The sequence below is a fragment of the Phlebotomus papatasi genome, chromosome 3 (genome assembly GCF_024763615.1).
Source record: "Phlebotomus papatasi isolate M1 chromosome 3, Ppap_2.1, whole genome shotgun sequence".
In the NCBI taxonomy this organism is placed as follows: Eukaryota; Metazoa; Arthropoda; class Insecta; order Diptera; family Psychodidae; genus Phlebotomus; species Phlebotomus papatasi.
In genome coordinates, this window is record NC_077224.1 from 57,601,234 (window position 1) to 57,624,371 (window position 23,138).

The following is a 23,138-nucleotide window of genomic DNA, read 5'->3' on the forward strand; positions in this document are numbered from 1 at the left end:
AATTTAGCATTACTTTGAACCAATATTTATATACACTTAGGAAATAAAATTCAATTTTTCATTATAATCGTTTTATTCACTAAATTAAATTTAAATTTACAATTACCTTAGTAACAATAAATATTTGAACCTAAATAACAACAAAAAGTTCCATGGTTGCCTTTGCGTAGGCAATTTTGTCGTCTTTGTTGGGTTGAGGCCGCTAAAGAAGAAGATGGTTAGCAATTATTTAAATTGCCATCTTTCTTTCTCGTGAACTTGTTTTTCTCAAAAGCTCAGCACCGTTGATTAGAACAATTCTTTGAACTCCAAAGTACTTGTAAAGCTCCAAAAAAATAAATTTGTTCCTAAAAAGTAAAAAAATAAGAATTACTAATGTTAAAGAATAAAGAAGAGGTCAATTTTGGTAAAGTACAATTAAATCTAACAAGTATTATCTGACTTGTAAAAGGAGATTTTTTTAAATTCCGTAACTGGTTCTTTCGATTTTTTGTCTAAATCATTTAAAAAGACTGAATTAGTTCAGCAATAAAATCAACTTAGTTAATATTAAATTCACAAACTTTGAGAGCAATAATATTATTTTAAGCATTCGCAAAAGAAAAAACAGGATCTCATTTTTACTCTGCATCATTTTGGAGGCCAATTGTTTTAATTAGTCTGTAATAAATTGGGCAATTGTTTAGCAAAAAAATGGTCAGCAAAAAAACAATTTTTAAATTTCAAATTATACAATTTTAGTTCATGTGATAAGTAAAATATTGGCCTCAATTATAAGACAAAAAAACAAAATACTTAGTTTCAGGATTTTGGTATTCCAAAATCAAAAACTTATGGCTTGGGCACACCTTTTAAATCAGGGAAATTTCAAGAAGTCGAAATTCGAATCTCTTTCTTTCTTACACACTTTGCAAAAGTCTATCTCATTCTTATGTACTCTTCTTCTTTTTTTAAACATCACAACAAATTGAATTTAGCTTAATCGAATTTGGAGTGCGAAAAAAATGAAATAGATATATGGAAAACGCGTGAGAAAGACATGTGAATTTTGATTTCGTGAAATCTTTCTGATCTGAAAGGTGTGCCTTGGCCATTAGGAGCAATATGTCAAATCTATCAAATGTTAATGAAATGTCAAGATATAAACCATATGTCAAACTTCCTGTCTCCCTAAAATAATTCCAAACTTCTCAGAAATGTTTAGAATTATCAAGGTACTAACAGTTTTTTTTTTAATTAAAATCTTGAACTTGGAAATATTTGACAGTGTGAAATTTTGAACTTGATCTTGGTCCCAAAATGAAAACCATTGTTGCGGAAATTGATAATAAAAAAGATGTCTTTGAATAAAAGAGATGACTTTGTAATTTTTGATCAATTTTAGGTTTATCACTGAGCAAAATGTAATATTTTACCAATGAAAACTGTTTTTGACTTAAAGTTAAATATATTTTTGCAAAGATTTGGATATTTAACTGATCAAAAAATTTTAATACCTTCGCAATAAGAGTAGGCATCACATTTGGATTTTCCACGAGAATGTTTTCACTGGCAGCGGTTCCAGACGCATCTTCCTCGTGACATATGTTTGATATAATACGGAGTTTTGACTTCTTGAAATGCTGCCGGCAAGATTCTAACTCCCTCTGAATCTAAAATTTTTCGAATCCATCCTCTTCGGTTAGTTGACTGCGTACTGCAAATTATAAGAACAATAAATAAATAAAATCAAGAATAAAAAAAGCGAAAGTAAATTTAAACTTGATAATACAGAACTTAAAGAACTTAAAGAATTTAGGTGAGATTCTTAAAATTTTCTGTCCCCCGATCAGCACCAATTTTTGCTAAAATGTGTTTCACTACTACGAATATATGGGTGGCCAAAAGTAAATTATAAAATAAGAAAGATAACTTGCAGTTTTCGTCAAAAGTTATACATCGGTTGAAAATTGCAATTTATTGTATCAAATCAATCAATCTATTCAGCAAAATTATAGAGCGCATTCTGATATACATATCAGTAAAATGATCACATATCATTTTACTGCCAGTGCATTCAAATCCATTTTGGATTCGATACAAAATTTTAACTATTTTTCTTAAAATTACTGCATTACGTCCTTCCAACTTTAACTTTATATATAATATTTAGTCACATTCCAAGTTGACTCACGTTAAGAATCTCACCTGCAATAAGCTAATCTAGGTTTATCACTATTTTTTTTTCAGAGAAATAACTGCTTTGGAAAACAAAAATATTAATAACGGAGAAGATAGTAATAATTTTTTTTTTATTTCTATCAAATTTGAGATGCCATTGTCTATAAAATACTCTTCCTCAATCCAATTTTGTTGTGAAAATTTCATTGAAAGTTTAGGAACTTCTAACGTGAAACATCATGCACCAAAAAGAGCTTTTTCACTTATCTAAGTTGAATATTTTGCTTTTAAATTACTCACCACTATTTTCCAAGTCCTCGTAGCTTAATATGCCACTAAATTTTACATTTATAAAACACTTTTCACTGAGAAATTGCACTTGAATTACTTTTACTGCGCCATTTGCTTTTGCACTGGGGCACAGCCTTCTAGAATATTCCAGTAATGTGAGAAAAATTCTCTCGCACGCGAGAGCCCAAACTGTTTCTCTCTCTCACTTCACTCCTTTCCTGCTGTTTCTCGCGCAGCTTAGCTTTCAGCTCTCACTGAATTTCTCTCACTCTCCCGTTTAGCAGCAAAAAAGTAGCGATTTAGCTTACAAGATTTTCAGGCATTACCAAACGTGAGAATTTTTGTTACACCAAGTGGAAGCTTAAAAGCTAACACGTTCCTGGGCGTCACACTTTTTTTGCAGTGTAAGTTACTAAAAATCTATTTCCGACATCAATTCAGATAAAAATTGCCCAGAAATAAATCATCGAAAATCACTCAATTTGCGTATGATGTATAATACCATGGTAAGGAATGGGTTAAGCTTCACTTCATGCAAGTTTATCATTAAAACATTGTACTTATCTTATATTTTGGCCACAAACAGCCACAAATAATATTAATTACGAATAAATAAATTTAATAAAATCAATTTTCTTCAAAAGGCTACTTGTGTAACTGCAATAAAATTGAAATTAGTGAGCAATTTTAACATTTTAATTTGCTGAAATCAAATTTATTTGAGCAACCACATTTATGCTATTTTAACATATTTAAATAGGTTTTTCTGGACCAAATATTAGTTTTTATTAATAAATAAGTGCAGATCTATCAATTTAATTGGTTTTTAGTGGAAAATAACGCATAGGAACAAATCATCTGAGAATTAAATTGAATTTACAAATTGAAAAAATCGTAGTGTGATAGCACGGTAATGTAGCCTTAAATCAATTTTTTTTAAACTCATAATTGAATTAATTTTTCAAAATCCTTTACTAAATATTCTTATTTGGCTTGGAAAATTTAAAATCAAATGGAAGATAGAATCGCGTTTTCTTTTCATGAAAGAGAAATATATCGTTTTCTGATACATATCCCGGTTTACTGTTAAATTTAGTATACACATTAATCTTTCAAGTATTTTTTTGCTAATTATTTCATTTTTACTGATAGATAGGCGTGATTTTGTATTTTTAGATAACTGTTTAAAAAATCCTTAAATATCTGTTAAAATGTGTTATATCTTACTTATTTATTCCGATTTTAGTTAATTTTAAATGGCTGTTGTTCTAATATCAAAAATTTGTTCGTAAGAAAGTGTTGCAAAAGTTTTCTTCATTACAATTTGCATAGCTGAATAAATAATCTGTTTTTGAAAATGTGAAATAATAATATAATGTTTATATGGCTTTGTCAGTTAACCACAGAAAAACAAGCTTCTCGCTATTAATAACTTGAGAATCTTTGAGGAGAAATTATTGAGAGGTTACTGTTTAATGATAAAGCTCAATGAATCGTTCAATGCGAATTCATTGTTTAAATTGAAATATTTACAGTAAATTGGGTAAATTGTGTCTAATCTCTTGGAAATATTACTATACAGAGCTTTTGAGTAATTTATTTACCTACGCCTAATAAAGCTTTCCTAACTGTTTCGTATTATATTATGCTTTCTAAGAAGTTGTTTAATTGCCTTGGAAGATCTACATTACTTTAATTCCATTTTCTTTTTTTTAATTTTGCATAGCTCAGTCTCGAGATTAAATTGTGTCACAGCGAAGCGCCCAACTGACTCACTTTGTAAATATATATATATATATATTTTCCCTAATCAAACGCACGAATATTCCTTTATTTACTGGTGTTGATATATTTTTAGAATATTTCGTTATTCAATTTTATTTGGAAGAAAGACAGACACATTTTCTATAAATAATATTTAGAATCTTAATGGGTTAGTTTTGAGAAAGCATAGGGAAAGTCGGCAACAAGGAGAGAAATTTGGTTTGAATAGAACCAAAATCTTATCACTGAGTATTTATCTGAACAATAGAAATGACAATTGGAATAATTGAACGAAGACAGTATCACTTTTAGAAGGTGATAAGAACTTATTCGCAGTTATTAATCGTAGGGCAATGGAGAAGGTGGAAAAGCCTTCTTCTGTAGCACATATAGAAAACTTTAGTGGAGTTAAAGTAGTGTAAATCTTGGTGAAAACTTTAAATCTCATTCTCTTATTTTTCAAAAGTTTTCGAGGAATAATAGGTTAAACATTAAAGTGAAACAAAAACAAAAACATTAACAAAAACCCTAAAATTTTCCGTTTGTTTTAGCCGATTTCTAGTATCTACTGCTAATCTAATCTAATGCAATATTTATTATGTCTTATAAATTATTGCAATTTACAGTAGACTCTCTCAAATTCGGGCATATAGGACCGAAATGTCAGCCGAATTAGACAGAAATTCGGGCGACATGTGCTTATAGATATTGAGTTTACACACTCATATATATCGTAAATTGCATGAAAATCCCTCCATAATGCAAAATCACATCAAAACTAAGACAAACCATGCTAAATTTGAGCATATTTGATTCATTTGATAATCATAATCAAACTTGAAAAATGACAACAAACTTTTTTCAAATGTAACCGCTGCCCGAAATAAAAAGTAGCCCGATCTTAAAAGAGCCGAATTTGCGAGAGTCTACTGTATAATCGTTGTTGGTTCATAACCTCATAAAATTAACAACGTATAATCTGAGAATTAGGATTAAATATTTAAAATGGAATAAAAAGTTTCAGATCGATAATTTCTTTGATAGGTTTAAAAAAAAGTCGAAATAAAGTGAATTTAAAATGCATAGCTTGGTCTCATTATCCAATTCAGCATATAGATTAAAATATTGTGAAGTTAGAATATGAGAATCAGGATTTAAAGAGAATTTTAAAATTTAAATTAAACAAATTTCAAGGTTATGTTTAGCATAACCTCACACTGTCTTTATCTCGTCTTTATCTCATTCACTGGTTATGACTTTGTTTTGTTTTACTTTTTTTTAGTTTGTTAAATTTCTGAGGTTATGAATTCATACGCTAAATTTTTTCAAGAAAATTTTAAAATAAATTACTAAAATAAATAAATTATGTTTCTATTTTTATAAGGTTAGACCTAACATAACCTCAAATTCTTGGAATTTTTCTAACAGTTGATTGCTACGAAAACAAGATTTCATTTAAAGATTTTCGCAATAGGAATTATTTATTTTGGCTTCTTAAAATAAAAAGTCTCAGGTAGGAGTCTCTAAAGTTAGACAGTCGATTAATTTTATTTCGTATATTGTTTTATTAGACGACACTGTAGAGTAGAACTGTAAATAGCGACTTTGGTGGATTGGAGACTTTGAATCTGAAGGTTCCAAGTGATAAATAAAATAGTTCTTTTATTGTGCTACTACTACTCTGCTATTATTTGTCGCGAGTTTAAAATGATGCTAAAGTCGGACTCGGCCCGCAAAAATTAGTTTAAATAGACTTTAAGTAGCATAAATTTGATTTTGAAACCATTTTTTGTGGGCCAAGTTCGGCTTTTTCTCTAATAATAATTCAAATTTGAAAAATTTGCAAAAATTAAAAGTCCAAAATATGTCTAAATGCATATTAACGACAACTAATGTGAATCGTCATAAAACTTTAAAGTATACAGTCTGATTGCAGGAGTTTAAAGATTGCAAGAAATAGTTTTATGATTCAGAAGTTCACTAAATAAAATACCACGAAATAAGAGAATGAGATTAATTGAAGCGTAAAACAAACTTTGCAATATAATTTCGAAAAAGAAAAATTATTATAATTCTTTCTGGAGATTTTCTGTAAGAAATTAACTAAAAATCTTGAATTGATAAATATTATAGAATGAAATTAAAAGAGAATAAAGAGTTTTCTCTATTCAGAGTTATTTCTTATTTGGTCCAAAATATTTCGAAAACTGAAATTAACCTAAAAAATATAAATACGTATTTTTTAAGGGGTTCAAATTCAAAAAATTTAACTTTATTTTATTACAATTTTGATGAAGGATATTAACTATCTGATATATCTAAAAATAAAGTGGCTAGTAATTTTTTTCTAGATTTAAAAAAAAAAAAATTGTATTCCCAAAATCTTCTAAATTCTAACCTGCAAAGAGATAATTTTTTTCTGAATCTTTTAATTCTTTTAACAGACAGGAATATTTTAACCTGCCAGCAGTAAGAAATTATACTATGAATTACCAAAACGACCAAAACCAATTGCATCCTGAGCTTTTGTATGAGTAATTTAGGATAATTTATTTTGAGGTTATGTCCTAACATAACCTCACATTTTAAATTAATCTTTTAAAAAGGAAAGAATGCAAGCTTTTCCATTCAAATTCATTTTAAAAAATGATGTTAGGTATTTTTAAAAACAAATTTTAGATGACTCTTTTTTTTTAAGTTTTCTCAAAAATGTTTAAGAAATCTAATCGGTTTTTGCAAAGTTTCATTGCCCTTCAATATTTTGTAGCTTAGAAAATTTTCAATATTCAGAGAAGGCCATGGATTTCATAGCAGAAATTCATTGTTTCCCCGGTATTTTGTTGCAGACTTGGCGACGGTTTCAGGATGGCGAACGATCGGTGGATTTTGTCCTGTCGTACCTGGGAGATGATCCAGATCCAATCAATGCTGAGAAGCGTGAGGCCTTCCAGCGGAATCTCATGAGTGAGGGTCTGGATTTGGAGATTGAGAAGAACCAAAGGATACATTTTGTGAAGATTCACGCACCTGTCGAAGTGCTGTGTCGTTTCTGTGAGATACTAAAGATGAAGATGCCCATCAAGAAGATCGAAGGCAGCGAAGATATCATCCAGGAGGAATTTCATCTTCTAGACGAAATGAAGTCATTCTTCGGGAAACCCTTTGAATTTGTCAAATTAGATCCAAATCTCTTTCCAGAACGCAATAACGAACTGCGAGCGGAATTTTCGCGGGAGAAAAGCTACCTCTTTGATACAGATCGGCCGGATTTTTTCTCACCAGATGTTAGAATAGCCGTCGTGAACTTTATCCTGGAGAGACAGAGATTTGGTAATGACAAGGAACAGAGTGTGGGAATTGAGAAGCTCTTGACAGATGGAGTCTACTCAAATGCCTATCCCCTTCACGATGGAGACTTGAAAACGCCGGACAGTCAGCGGTATCTGTTGCTGAATGAATGGGCATCAGTTAAACAGTGGATCAGGCATCAGCCTCTGGATAACATTCGGGATTACTTTGGAGCCCGAATTGCTCTCTATTTTGCCTGGTTGGGCTTTTACACGCACATGCTGATCCCGGCGGCCATTGTGGGCCTCTTCTGCTTCCTCTATGGCGTGGCAACGCTCTTCTCCAATCAAATCAGCGAGGATATCTGCAGTGCAGGAAAGAGCATCATCATGTGTCCCCAGTGCGATGCGAAATGTGACTACTGGTACCTTTCCGAAACTTGCCTTTATTCACGATTCGCTCATCTAATTGACAATAACATCACCGTTTTCTTTGCGTGCTTTATGTCCATCTGGGGTGAGTTTTATTTGTTAATATTATCCATTTATTTAATTTTGAACTTATTTTTCTGACTGATATTTACATGCTATTTTTCCAAAAAACCTTTTTTTCTGCTTAATTCACTCACAAAAAGCAAGTTGTTCTCTATATGAATTTTTTAAAACGTAAATCTTCTCGGCTGAAGTATATTCTTAACTTTAAAAATTTAAGCATATAGGGTGTCCCGGGATTATGCACATTTTCGAGACCGAAAAAGCCGCGCAAATTGGGATTTTGATTCATTAGAATTTGATTTATCATTTTTAATGGCAGAAATAAGTCTTTTAGTCGTATTTAAGACTGACTCATGAAAAATTTTTAGCTTAGGGAAAATTAACCCTCTAACGGGTAAGACCGCTTCCAGGCGGTCTTCACAAAAATCACATTTACAGCGACAATAAAGGTTTTATTTGTGCAGAGAAACTCATTTCCCATTTCCATAAAAATACCGATATAAAGTTATCTGACTACAATAAATTTATTTTTTACTGAAAGGTATGTCATTCTGCTTTGTATATTTTATTTAAAAAAATTGAAAAACTAAAAATGTGAATTTTAGAAGCAAAAAGAGTTTCAAAAAATTTTTATATTTTGTCACCTAGCGCCTAAACTAAAAGAATGAAGAATGGATGGTTTCTTCGACTTTATTGGAACATAATTATCCTAGAAAACATTGTTTTAGAACTTTTTTTCGCATATTAAACAAAACACCGTTAGAGGGTTAAAAAGCAATTCGAAAAATTATCTTGCTATCTTGATCCCGGGAATAAGCGTATTTTCGCGCCCGAAAAAATTTAGGGAAATGGCATTATGCACTTAGAGGTAATTGCGTTTGATTAAGTCTAAAAGATCTGTATTTATAAAAAGGACTTTTTGGTTTTTACTCGGAGTTTTTCAAGAAATTGTCATAATATTAAAAAAAAATACCTCAATTAAAGAATTTTCTTTTTAAATAAGCATAATGTTTTTCAATTTCGCGCTTCACAAAACAGTATATGTTAATGTGTAATTCAACACAAAATGATATCCAATATTAGGCAAACATGAATTATTGTATGAACATAATAGCATAATCCCGTCAAGTGCGTAATTCCTGTATCTAGTATAAATATTACTTATCTTCGTCAGATCACTTTATTACTTCTTTAAATTCATATACTCTTCCAATCACATAAATTATTCTTTGACTATCATATCGTTTTTCTATGTTTCTGTAAACTTCGCCAAAGCTTAATCAATTAAAAAAAAAAATGTTTTTAAAAAATCCTAGAAATCGGGTCGGATAAATGTCTAAGTAATACCCGAAAATTTGAAGGGTTGTACCCGTGACCCGCCCGACCCGCAGAAAATAAAATAAAACCCGCCCGACCCGCAAAAAGTCATGCGGGTACCCGCGGGTCGGGTCGGGTCGGGTCGGGTGTGCAGGGCTCTAGTTCCAAACTACTTTCCTAAAAAAGAAGTAGCAAGAAATTTCATTATGTATTAAAAATATTGCATTTCAAACTTGGGACTTTGGTGAATATTTGTAACTATGCCGAAATTTGGCACACTTACCCTACTTTTGGAGTAGAATATCCAAATTGGACGTAAACCGTTCTTCAGGTCTTTTAAAGATTCCAATTTTGGATATATACGTATTTTCAAACCGTTCAATCCATTTTTGAAACAAAAAAATGTGTTTTTTTAAAGTTCTTTTAAGTTTATAGATAAATTACTTTGATTGTAACTATATAGCTTCGTTATATCTTGAATTGAAATATATCTTGAAGTTTTTTTTTAATATCATGTTTATTTATAATGTATTATCAGCTTTTTAAATTCTGTTTCGTATGCGTCTGATCCTTTTGAAATGAAACCTTTTAAAATCACCATGATCATCAAAATCATTTTATAATCATGAAACCTTTTTAAATAGGTTATTAACCCACGTTTGTCGATTCTCCGCCACTTCAGGAAGTTTTATGGTATTATTCCAATGAAAAGTACAGTAGACTCTCGTTAATTCGGCTCTTTTGAGTTCGGACTACTTTTTAATTCGGGTAGCAGTTAAATTTGAAAAAAAAATCATCGATATTTTTTAAGTTTTCTAATGAAGCAAATATGCTCAATTTTGCCATGGTTTGTTTTAGTTGTACAGTAGACTCTTCGATATCCGGGTGACAGCTGCCAAACACTGGCGGTTGATATATTCAAAATTATTTTCACTAAACATGAAGTTTGTCCAGAGTGAATTAAAGTATTATTAACATTGTATCGAAGTTTTTAATACATAATTGTGATAAAAATGAAACATAAGCACACCATGAAGAAAATTCTCTTTTTCTTTGTCAAACAGAAAATAAATTCACACTGCACAAAATAGAAAAACCGGTGATCATTCAAAAAACCTAAATGTCATTTTGTCCCCCAGTCAGCCGGATATCGAAGAGTCTACTGTAATGTGATTTTGCATTATTAAGAGGTGTTCATGAAATTTACCATAAATATGAATATGTATAACTAATATGAGTATGCAGAAGAACAAAAAATCGTTGTATTTCAAAACATTTGTCTCCCGAATTTCTCTCTAATTCGGGTGACATTTCGGTCCCAAATGCCCGAATTTGAGAGATTCTACTGTAATAAAGAGGAAATCTTTTTCTTGATTTTTTTTTAGCACATGACAGTTTTCAAGTGCCTCTGCATTATCGACTTTACTTTGTATTGGTTTCTGTCTAGACTGTTTCCACCAGTCCGTATCTAATTCTAAAATCACCAAGTATTTGGGACAGGAACTAAACATATTGCAGAAGTTTTCAAGTGCTTCTGCATTATTCATTTTTCTTTGTGTTGGTTTCTGTCTTGACTATTTTCCCTAGTTCTCGCCGTGTTATAAAACCACTAAACAGTCGTGACAAAAACCAACACAAAGGAAAAATGTTTTTTCACTGAACTAGCACCATTATTCCCGACTGCTAACTTTATTTTCTTTCTGGTTCATGAATTTAAATTTTGAGATTATTGTGAAAAAAAAATCCATGGAAGACATTTTTTTCAGCTGTTGTATATCTTGAGCTGTGGAAGAGGCATTCAGCCAAGATAATCCACAGATGGGGTCTGACGGGTTTCTGCCATCAGGCAGAACATGCAAGACCTCAGTACCTGGCCAGATTGCAGAGTGCCAAGAAGAAGAAGTTCAATGTTGTGACGCAAACACTTGAACCTTCTGTTCCATTCTGGCAGAAGAAATTTCCCATGTACATCGTCAGTTTTTCCGTGATTTTTCTCTTTGTGAGTTTTTAAAATACTTTTGGCGGTGGAAAGGAAGACACACAATGGGTAATTTGAATTTGTTTGTGTCTCCTCTCTGGGCAGATATTTTTGGCCGTTGCGGCAGTTTTTGGTGTGATTATCTACCGGATGTCGACGACAACGACGAGAAATCTGTACGGAAATACAGATTCAATGTCGTACAAGATCATGGTGACACCCGTGACTGCAGCTCTACTGAACTTGGTGGTAATCACGATAATGAACCATGTGTATGATTACCTGGCTGTTTTTCTCACGAATCTCGAGTACAAACGCACACAAACTGAATACGATGAGAGTCTGACACTCAAGATTTATCTCTTTCAATTTGTCAACTACTACTCCTCGATTTTCTACATTGCCTTCCTCAAGGGGAAATTTGTGGGATATCCGGCCAAGTACAATAGGATATTTAAGCTGCGCCAGGAGGAATGTAGTCCAGGAGGGTGTCTCATGGAGCTGTGTATTCAGCTCGTGATCATTATGGTGGGCAAACAGGCACTGAATGCGGTGATGGAGATGGCAGTGCCTTTTCTCATTAAAACCTACAATACCATTCGCAACAAATTCGTGCAGACAACAGAGGAAGATGATGGAGATAAACTCATTTGCTGCAGCCAGTGGACGGAGGATTACAAACTTCTGGCATGGAGCAGCAGGGGACTCTTCGATGATTACCTGGAGATGATCATTCAATACGGTTTCATTACGATTTTTGTCGTAGCTTTTCCTCTCGCGCCTCTCTTTGCTCTTCTCAATAACATCTTCGAGATGAGATTGGATGCCAAGAAGTTTCTCAAGTTCTACAGACGACCTGTGCCCAAGAGGGTCAAGGACATTGGGGTTTGGTACAACATTATGAACATTCTAGTGAGGATTGCAGTTGTTTCAAGCGTAAGTTCAAACTTTATATTTTTTTCTTAAATTTTATTGAGTTTTTCCTTATGTTTCTGATGCATAAAAATTCAAATTTATCTAATAAATTAAATTATTCTTAAGAAAATTGAAAAAAAATTAAAATTCTATAAATAAAAAATAGTGTTTGGACAGTAAATAGTAAATTAGGGTGGTACAATTCGGCACTAATAATAATGAACCTGCAGGGGAATTCTGTAACGGTATGACTAATTTTGACAGTAAATTCGGGAGCATCACAACATTAACGACCAATAAGCATCAAATTATTATTGTAACACTAAGTAAGAAAAATCCAAAAAAGTCAAATTAACATTCCGGAAATGTTAATTTTACCCTGCAATATTGATCCGGAAACGGTGTAAATATTACCCTTTTTAGGTGTATTATGGGTTAAATTTACCCTTCTTTCATGTTGATTTTACCCTTAAAGGGTGTAAAATTAACATTAAAAACTGTTAAACCTAAAAAGTGTTAAAGTTATGACGAAAAAAAGTTAATCGCAGCCTCTTTTTTCTCAGTGAAGGAGCTCTGTGAAATTCGCAATATTTGATATGAATGGTTTTTTCGAATAGTCTTCCCTAATTTTCTACAAAAAAATTCTAAATTTGTCTTATGACAATGTCATATAGTTACAGAATTCCCCTACTGGTCACTTCTTAATTTAAAATAAGCAGTATAAATTTGATTTGGTCAATAAAAACAAAACAAATCAAATTTTGTTCTGAAAGAACCGATCTTGATCGCAAACAAATTAATTCAGTAAAAATCGATTTTAGTCAATGAAAAGAACATAATCGATTTTGGTCAGTAAATAAATAAATTTCAGATCTTGGTCAATAAAAATTGAATTTGATGAGAAAGACACAATTTTGATTAGTAATGGCTCATGTAAATCTTTTAGATCAAGAAAATTTCATGAAATCAAAATTTACATTCTTTTTTTCTAATGTGCTTTGCATATGTCTAATTCTTTCGCACTCCAAATTCGATTGGGCTAAATTGAATTTGTTGTGATGTTTAAAGGAAGAAGAAGAGTGTGAAAAGTATATATAAATATATAATTTATATCAATATATAAATCAATTTCAGTCGGTGAAAAATTGATTTTAGTTTTTGAAAAATTAATTTTGTTGAGAAACAAACGTCTTTGGCCAAAAAAAAAGATTTTTTTGCATTTTTTGTCATAAATAAATTAATTTGAGTTGGTAAAAGTTTGATTTTGGTCAATAAAAAATCATAATCGATTTTGGTCAGTAAATAAATCAATTTCATTCGAAACAGAAGATCTTGGTCAATGAAAAATTAAACTTATTCAGAAAGAAATCTCTTTGGCCAAAGAAAAAATCAAAATCAATTTTGGTTAGTAAGTAAATTAATTTGGTAAAAAACGATTTTTATCATAAATAAATTAATTTCTATTGGTAAAAGTTCGATTTTAGTCAATAAAAAAATCATAATCGATTTTGGTCAGTAAATAAATCAATTTCAGTCGAAAAAATAATTGTTTGGTAATGAAAAATCAAATTTGTGCAGAAGGAAATGATATTAGCTATACATAAATTAACTTCAGTCGATAAAAAAAATATTTTGGTCAATGAAAAAATATTTATCGATTATGGTCCGTATATAAATCAATTTCAATAAGTAGAAAATCAATTTTGGCCAATGAAAAACTAAATTCGATCAGACAGAAACGATTTTTGCTGCAAAATAATTAATTTTGGTTGATAAAAACTCGATTTTGATCAATGAAGAAATCATAGATTTTTGTCAGTATATAAATCAGTTTCTGTCAGTAGAAAATCGATATTGTTCAATAGAAAATCAAGTATGTTCAGATCGGAACCTCTTTAGCCAGTGAAATCGACTTTGGTAAATAAAAAATTAAATTTGAGCAGACAAAAATGTTTTTTGTAAGTAATGGCTCCGGCATACCTTTTGGGTTGAGAAAATTCCATCAAATCAAAATTCACATTCCTTTCTTTCTCACCCGCTGTCCTTATGTCTATCTCATTCTTTCGCACTCCAAATCTTATTGAGGTAAATTGAATTTGGAATGATGTTTGAAAGAAAAAGAAGAGTGCGAAAGAATGAGATAGACATATTATACAAGGCGTGTGAGAAAAAAGGGATTCGAATTTCGACTTCACGAAATTCTTCTGATCTAAAAGATGTGCCGGAGTCATAAATAAATAAATTTCAATCGCCAAAAAGTCGATTTTTAATGAAAATTGATTTTGGTCAATGAAAAAAAAAACAGATTTGTACAGAAAAAAAGCTTTGGCTACAAAAAATCAAAATCGGTTTCGGTTGGAAAGTAAATAAATTTTGGTCGGAAAAAATAGATTTTGGTTACTGACAAAATCAAATTTGTTGAAGAAAAAAAGATTTTGGACTGTAAATAATTAATTTCAGGCAGTGAAAAATTTATTTTGATCAAAGCAAATATCGATTTTTATCAGTTCAATAAATCTATTTCCCTCTTTGATTTTAGCCATTGAAAAAATCGAATTCTGTAAAAAACGAGTTTTGTCAGTAAATAAATCAATTTTAGTCGGTAATCTGGGTAATCTGGTACATCTTTTAGATCGGTAAAATTTTAAGATGTCAAAATTCCCATGACTTTCTTTCTCAAAAGATGCACTAAATTCATCAAAAAAAGAAGATGAGTGCAAAAGAGTGGGATAGACATACGCAAAGCTTTTAGGAAAAGGACGTGATTTTTGACTTATGAAATTTTCCTGATCTTATAAAAGGTGTGCTGGAACCATAAAAATCGTTTTTGGTCAATGAAAAATCAAAATTTGATCTAGGGAAAAACCAAAATTGATGAATGTTCAGTTAATAGATTTTTTAGCAGTATTTAGATTTTAGCAGTAAAATCGTAAAGTTTTGACAAAGTGAAAATAAAGATTATTGTTTCTATTTTTGCCGACAGAAATTTAATATTATTACTGATCGAATTTGATTTATTTATAGATTAAATTTGGTTTATTTACATATCGAAATACTCTATCTTTTTTCTTTTATAGGATAAAATTAGGTAATTTGGAACTATTTACAATTTGGGATATTTGATATTTTCTCACTGTTTTAGAGATTCAAAATGAGAAAATCTGTTCCTTTTCTTCTATTTCGCGGTCTTTCTTTTCTCTTTGCTCATCTGAAACAATGAGAAAGTCTCAAATCTCCCAAATTGTTCCAAATTAGGGTAAATTAAGTTAATTCAAAACCTGCTCCAAATGGAAATTTTTCGCTACTCCAAATGGAAACATCATTATTTTCACGATAAATATAGCACTAAATTATTTTATTTATGTATTTTCTATACTAGAGTTTTATTATTTAGTTAATTTTGCTCCAAATAAAGCAAAAATCCATTCATATTCACAAATTTTAATTTGTTAATTTCACAGAAAAATTAAAAGTGTACCTTTTCACCATCGAATTTTTCATCGATCGACCATGTTTTCCAATGAAAAACACAATGAGGTGACTGTTGTTTATTCATTTTGTTTAACATTTATGTCATATTTCTGGCTAATTTTAGTTAAATTAAGTGCCTATCTTTATTGTTAACGGTACGTGAAGTTTTCAAATGAAATAATTACCTATTTCGTGAACAAAAATCGTTTTTCTGAAGTGTCTGGAAATGCTTCAATAGGAAACCCCGGAAATATGATTTTTTTGTAGGAAGAAACAAGGAATAAGAACAAATCTTAGTCTCAAGAGCAACTCAACAAGGTTTTGGAAGCCTTTTGTCGCGGTTTCACTTACACTGTTTGTCTCCAATTAGAAACTTTCCCTTGTCTCCATTTGGATTTAATATGTTTCCAATAGAAGCATTTTACACTCGTGTATTTTTCTTGCATTTAATAAGTTTTTAAATTATATCTAAAGAATTTTCACTAAACAGTAACATTCTAGAAGAGTCAAGGAGCAAATTTATGTAATTCTCTTCAGAAAAAAATTGAATTTAATGTGTTGAATCTTCTGTCATAGTTAAAGCGTCTGGAAATGGTTTTGAATTAGAACATTTACCCTACTTCATTTTACCCTAATCAAAATATTTTTGTTGCTAGTAATTTTATCAATATTCTCCGTGTAATTTTGAAAAGTTCAATTTTAAAAAAGAGGGTAAAGTGACTTACGAAAGTCAGTAAATATTGTTTACGATGCTGTATAGGCCTTCATCATTGCCTTCTCGTCCAACTTCATCCCGCGACTGGTGTATATGCTCTCGGTGAATCCGGATAAGACGGATGTCGGCTACCTCAATCACACGCTGGCCTATTTTAATACCAGCGACTTCCAAGAAGGAACTGCTCCACTTCAGACCAATTTTGTCAATGTGACGATGTGCAGATATCCGGAGTATCGGAATCCACCGTGGGCTGATCGCCCGTACAAGCGACCCCTCATTTACTGGCACATTCTGGCTGCCAGGTTGGCCTTTCTGGTGGTCTTCCAAAATGTCGTGGGTGCTGTGCAGATGTTGGTGGCTTGGGCTGTGCCGGATGAGCCACGACATCTGCGCGATCGCATTAAGCGCGAAGAATATCTTACGCGGGAAATTATCATCGAGCAGGAACGCCTCAAATCAGCCGGCGGGAAGACGCCAGTGGCCACTGTACCAAATGGAGGGGTCAAAGTTGAAGATGGTACAGAAGTTCGACAGAGAACGCGGAAAAATAGTGCAGATTCAACGTGAGTTCATCTCTATTTATTTATTTACTTTTTCTTTAGCGATTCGGGGAGAATTTATTCATGTTCCTTATTTTCTCGATGTTTCGTGGTGACTTGTGACTTTTTATTTTACTTAATAATTTATTTGTGGTTTTTGAAAACCACAATAAATGGACAATTGGATTTTGCGGCTAAGATTAAAGAAAAAAATAAGTAACGTAAAGTAATGCACTGAAAAAATTAAAGTCTGAAAGACTAAATTTTGGTTGAAAATTTAAAGAAAAAAACATATGAAAAGTTTTTATTTAATAAAAAACTTTCACTAGATCTTTTTTTCAAAGAAATTAGAATTTTATTTAAATTTTTTGAATATATATTGGGGTTGAGAAGTGCCTTTTGAGGAAGGTTGACTAAAGGAAATTCTTTTGTTTTTTGTAGTTAGACTAAAAAACAGTCAAATTGGGCAAAAAGGAAGGGTATTAAATAAAAATTAAATTATTTAATAAATAACAAAATAATATACCAAACTTAAAAAAAAGAAATTGGGTAAAAATGATAATAAGAATCTGGTGCTGTTTATAACAAAAAAAAAGAAAACTAAAGATAAAGAATAACATTCTTACTCTTGCCAATTAAGCCGCCTTTTGCTTACAATAAAACAAAAAAAAAGAAAGTGAAAAATCAAGAGAAAATCTTGAAAAATTGTTAAAGATGACGTAAACCGTTTAAAACTGTGCATTTAATTATTAATTTTTTTTGTACTTGAAAAATACTGCTATTCTGACGATTCTATTCCTGTTGACTGATTTCCATTTATCACAAGTTTTTATTTTTTATTTTTATTTTTTTTTTAATTTTTAATACACAACATCGAATGCTGTTGAATTTTCACACGACAATCTTTTTCACAATATATATTTTTTGTCTCCTTTTTACAATTTCTATAATCTATATATACAAAATAATTATATATTAATCTATTTATTACGTAATAAAATATTGACAATTATTGTGACTCTTTGGATATTATATAACGCTATATAAAGTGAAGAGAAAAGATATAATAAAAAAAGTGGACGTTTTATTTATGAAAAATAAAATGGACTTTTATCAATTTAAACGACGAATGCATGAGACTTTCATTAGTAGCTTTTGGAACAAGTTTATTATCTCAGAGAAAAGAGGGGAGTCAAGAGAGAAGGCTCAATTTAGAAAAGAATTTCTCATAGAATATTTGATGAGTTGTTTTGGTTTTACTTTCATTTAGAATGCATCAAAATGGAAAGTGGTAAGTAATCGTAACGGATTTAGGCACTTTACTTTGTGATTTTTTATTTTCACAGCTTCTACATTCTACAATCTCGTAGAATTCTGTTGGCTACCTGAGATTGAGCTTTTATTTTCAGTGTAGAAATTTTTAGATCCCTTAGTATAGATCAGTCTCAAATTTTAGTATGTTACAGCTGGGCATAAGGGCTTTCAGTTAAAATCACGCTGACTTTAGCCGGGGTTACGTGGGTCAAGCAGATTAAAAAATAGGATATTTTCTTTAACCCTCTAACGGTGTTTTCTTTAATATGCAAAAAAAAGTTATAAAACAATGCTTTCTAGGATAATTATGATTCAACAAAGTCGAAAAAGCCATCCATTCTTCATTATCTCTTTTAGTTTAGGCGCTAGGTGAGAAAATATAAAAAATTTTTGATACTCTTTTTGCTTGTAAAATTCACATTTTTAGTTTTTTTTTTATTTTTTTAAATAAAATATACAAAGTAGAATGACATATCTTTCAGTAAAAAATAAATTTATTTTAGTCAGATAACTTTAAATCGGTATTTTTATGGAAATTGTAAATGAGGTTTTTTTGCACAAATATTTTTTGTTGCTTTTTCTCTGACCTGTCACAGAAAACTGGGAATAGCAACAAAACGAAGAGTCAAAATGAGTTCAAACTTTCAAGAGATGTTTATAAGACTATTAACGAGGACACTATAGCACTTTTAAATAAATAAAACCTTTATTGTCGCAGTAAATGTGATTTTTGTGAAGACCGCCTGGAGGCGGTCTTACCCGTTAGAGGGTTAAATCCTTTTTAACTGTTCGAACTCAAAGAGAGAGCAGTTATATAATCCACTTTTTTCACCTTGTGACACGTCTAGAGGCCGAACGGTCAGAGATATCGACTAACCGGTCTCCGATGACCCCCCATAAGTCAACATTATCTAGCACAGTCTTTTTGTTCTTCTCCAAACTCTCCTCCGTTTCCCTCCAAAACCATGTTTTTTGGTTTATTTCGAAAACAGCTCCTACGATTTCTTTCATATTCGAATATGTTTTGGTGGAAGTCAAGGCTAATAACTCGTCCTTGGACGCCTATGTTCAAAAACCATTTTGATATCGAATTTTCGAACATCAAAGTTTAACTACTTTGGGAGGGGAGTGGCATATTTTCCAACCGATTTGCTTAAATTTCGATTTTTTGAAAGGTCTTGAAATTTCAGACCTGACTGCGCCGGACTTAATTGGTAGTGAGTCGATAATATACCCTGTTCAGTGGCAGAGCTACTAAAGGGGAAGTGTAGGGATGTACTCGCGTGAGCTAGGACCCAATTTAAGGAGCGTATATCGCTACATTTGAAATGAGGGGAAAAGAATAATTTCAGGAGCGCAAAGCGTCTCACAAAAATTATTCTTGGGAGGAATATCTTACTCAAATCTTGATGTCTCTGGTAACTCCTTCGGCTTCTTAGTCCTCTGGAGTTGATCTGCTAGAGGTTTTAGACTTCTTGATCTCTCAACTGCTTGTCTTGACCTCTTTCTCTTAAAACACCTACAGCATCGTCCAAATATGGGTTTCTATGCTTAGCTCCGCAATGAGAAGTCTTCGGGGTTTTATGATCAAAAGGTGTCTTTATTCGGCATAATTGCCTATTTATACAAAGGTACTTAGTTCTAAAATATACAAATTGAGGTGGGAGAAAATTGGGGAAAAAAGTGCATATAGATATACTGACCTGTGGTAAAGTTAAGAAAAAAAGATTACAACTTTAATTATTAATATTCAGCAAACTATTGACAGTTAATTTATGAAACTTCTTGTGCGTATATTTAAAAATTTTATGCATTTCGACCAAGAACAGTTTACTCGACGCGATTCTTTACCCCCAAAATTCAACTCACAATCGAATTTTCACGCATTCCGAGTTGCACGCACCCTGAGTTGCACGCATTTCGAGGTCACCTGTAAAGAATCTCAGCTACCATAAGCTTATCTGGGCTTTTTCGACGAATTGACAATTTTCTGGACGATTCATCCTCCTCGTAATTGCTGTTATTTTTAACCCTTTAAGGACGATTGGAACACCGGTGTCTCATAAAGAAAATAATTTTTTCTGACTACCTAAAGTTATTTTTTTCCTTATGTTTGTACGTAATTACAAAGCAAATGGTTGAACGAATCTAGGATATTTTTTGCCAGTCTCCAGGTATTTGCTATTTATACTAAATATTTAAGCTTAAAAATGGCGAATTTTTAAATTTTCATATTGAAAAATAATTTTAATTAATTTGTATACTTACAATTTTTTTTTTAAGTACAGTAGACTCTCTCTCAATCGGGAATATGGGGCAAAATGTCATCCGGTTTAGCGATAGAATTGAGCGTCAAAGCCTTTGTAAATTCCATAAAAAGCGCTCAATTATAAAGAATCACGAAGGATATAGGAAGAACTACAGCGAATTTGAGCGAATTAGCTTCATAATTAAACGTGAAGTTTGTCAACAAAGTTTGTCGCCCGATTGGAAAAGAGCCGATTGAGCGAGAGTCTACTGTAAAACCCTTTAAAAAATCTACATTACTCATACGTAATATTTTTCATTAGACTGAAAATTATTATTCATTGTTATTGTCAGAAAAATTACTTAAAGTTTCGGGCTATTTTTGTCCCTATCGGACGTAGAGGTAAAAAATGAGCCGAATCAGACTCTGTTGAACTTTCCAAAGTTGGATGTAAATGTAAAACGTTTCACAAATTTTGTTTATCGGTTCAATTTTTATTATTTTTTTCGGTACGTAAAAAGTGTCTCTCGTTAATGGGTTAAGCCAAGCTTCCTGAAGTCCTTGTATATTCTTTTCCGGAACTTTATGAAGTTCAACTTACCTTTCTGCAGTATTCACTACACTTAATTTGTATTGCACTGATATCCATTTTCTGTTACGAATTTAAATAAACGTTTACATCTTGTATGGAATGTACGAATAACTATTCCGCAATTTTACTTGCATTTATTTATATACAAAAAAATTGTTTTAGTTCTGAAAAGTAACAAAATAGTTCACAGCTGCTATAAACTAAAATAAACTTACCACCGACTTTATGTTTCTTTTCTAGATTAATGTCAATTCCACAATCATGTGACTAATCAATGAATAAGAGAGAGTGATCCAGAAAATGAAAACAGACACTCTTCCAAATTATTCAATTTAGAGGTCAACATTTTATTTATTGAGGCATTCGAAAACAACTGTACCTCCTCAAATACTTAAAGAGAGTTTGTCTAGAATTTTAGTTATCGCCGTAACGTCTTCAAATCTTGCCACACTTAAAAGCGGATAAATAGAAATGGTAAATTAGACCTAAAATATCACTTTAATGGAGATTTTCGCTCAGTGCTCTCTTTTAAGAATTACCTTGAAGTTGAGATATGCAAAAAGGGTAAAGTGTCTTTCAAAAAATCTCTAAAGATTGATGTGATCTTCCGGTTTTCTAAAATTAGTGACAAAACCAGGATAAGCTTATGATCTTTGAGATTCTTAAAATTTTGCTTATGCTCTGATTGAGTTTTAATTTTTTTTTTCAAAGTAATTTAACGCAGCAGTATGTGATCTTTTGGTGAATAAAAAATCGCGTTGAATCTATTTTCTTAATTTCGATGGTCGAGAACATTTTGCTGGATAAGATTCTAATGGCATTGGCATATATTTTAGTCAAGAAAATTTTATGAAATCAAAATTCGCTTCCCTTCTCAAACGTTTGACATATATCTATTTCACTCTTTCGCACTCTTTTTCTTTTGAATCTCATTTTTCACTTCAACTCAAACAATGAGATAGACATATGCGAAACGTTTGAGAAGAAAGGGGAGTGAATTTTGATTTCATGAAATTTTCCTGTTCTAAGAGATGTTCCGAGACAAATCCTCAAAATTTAACTCACAAATCGAATTTACGATAGTCAAGTTACGCAGTTTGACTTTTTCTGCTTTGAGTAATGAAAGAAAGAATGGGAGTGGAACCTATTGCTTCAAGCTCACGATAGTGTAAATCGAAAACCAAAAATTTTTGAAATCGATTTTCGATTAAAATATTCAAGTAAACGTGCTTCAGGATTTTTTTTTAGCATAGTTTATGAAGAAATGTAATTTTATGGCGCTAGCACACATTTTCAATTGAGTGTGAAATTCAATCGATTGAAATTTTACCTCTTACTCTTTCAAACTGAAATTAGATATAGCTGTTCCTTTCGGTCAAATGAAAATTGAAATTGAAATTGAAAATGAAATTGAAAATCCAATTTTCATTTGGCAGAAAGAGACAAATATGTCTTATTTCAATTTGAAAGAGTAAGAAGTAAATTTACAATCGATTGAAATTCACTCAATGGAAAAGGTGTGCCAGCGCCATTAGCATTTAAATTCAAACATATTCAATGAAAAAGTTATAGGACATAATCAAAATTCAATTATAGGGATCAGAGTATGTGATTTTCTGATAAAATTATAAAATTTCCAATGACCTTTATTTACGCCATTGATTATAAAATTCTGCCAATATTATAGGAAGTTATTGCAATTTTTATTTGCATACATTTTAAATCAAAAAAATTTCATGAAATCGAAATTTCCATCTCTTCCTTTCTGAAACATATTGAATATGTCTATCCCATTCTTTCACATTCAAATTTAAATTGAATGCCAAAATCTAAATTTTGATGTTTAAAAAAAGAAGAAGATTTAGAAAGAGAGGACAGATTATGTTCAATATTCTTTAGAAAGAGAAAGATATTAATTTCGATTTCATGAAATTTTCGTAATCTGTCGGAATCAGATTTAGTTTTGAAAAACTTTAATCTCCCTGGAAGCTCTTATAGTCGAAAAAAAGCTATCACTGCTGGTTCCGTCGCTAATTGATAATTATCAAT

At 31.3% G+C, this 23,138-nt stretch overlaps 1 protein-coding gene and 1 long non-coding RNA gene across 9 annotated transcripts in view; one reads left to right on the plus strand and one right to left on the minus strand.

The window, feature by feature from the left end:
* Positions 1-17,611, plus strand: part of LOC129806982 (anoctamin-1) — a 37,901-nt gene extending 20,290 nt beyond the window's left edge. For 6 of the 8 annotated variants that reach the window (XM_055855918.1, XM_055855919.1, XM_055855923.1 and 3 more), the window contains 4 exons: positions 7,062-8,019; positions 11,081-11,313; positions 11,398-12,228; positions 16,439-17,611. In XM_055855918.1, the coding sequence (XP_055711893.1) occupies positions 7,062-8,019; positions 11,081-11,313; positions 11,398-12,228; positions 16,439-16,963 (2,547 nt within the window). In that variant the 3' untranslated portion in view covers positions 16,964-17,611. Of the gene's footprint in view, positions 1-4,552; positions 4,629-7,061; positions 8,020-11,080; positions 11,314-11,397; positions 12,229-16,438 lie in introns of those variants that run through there. The other 2 variants (XM_055855924.1, XM_055855922.1) reach the window with 2 other exon arrangements.
* LOC129806984 (uncharacterized) lies at positions 55-2,607 on the minus strand. The gene is made up of 3 exons (XR_008752218.1): positions 2,461-2,607; positions 1,497-1,696; positions 55-347 (listed from the first exon to the last, which is right to left on the minus strand). It is a non-coding gene; the product is annotated as an uncharacterized LOC129806984 (long non-coding RNA).
* Positions 17,612-23,138: the final 5,527 nt, after the last annotated feature.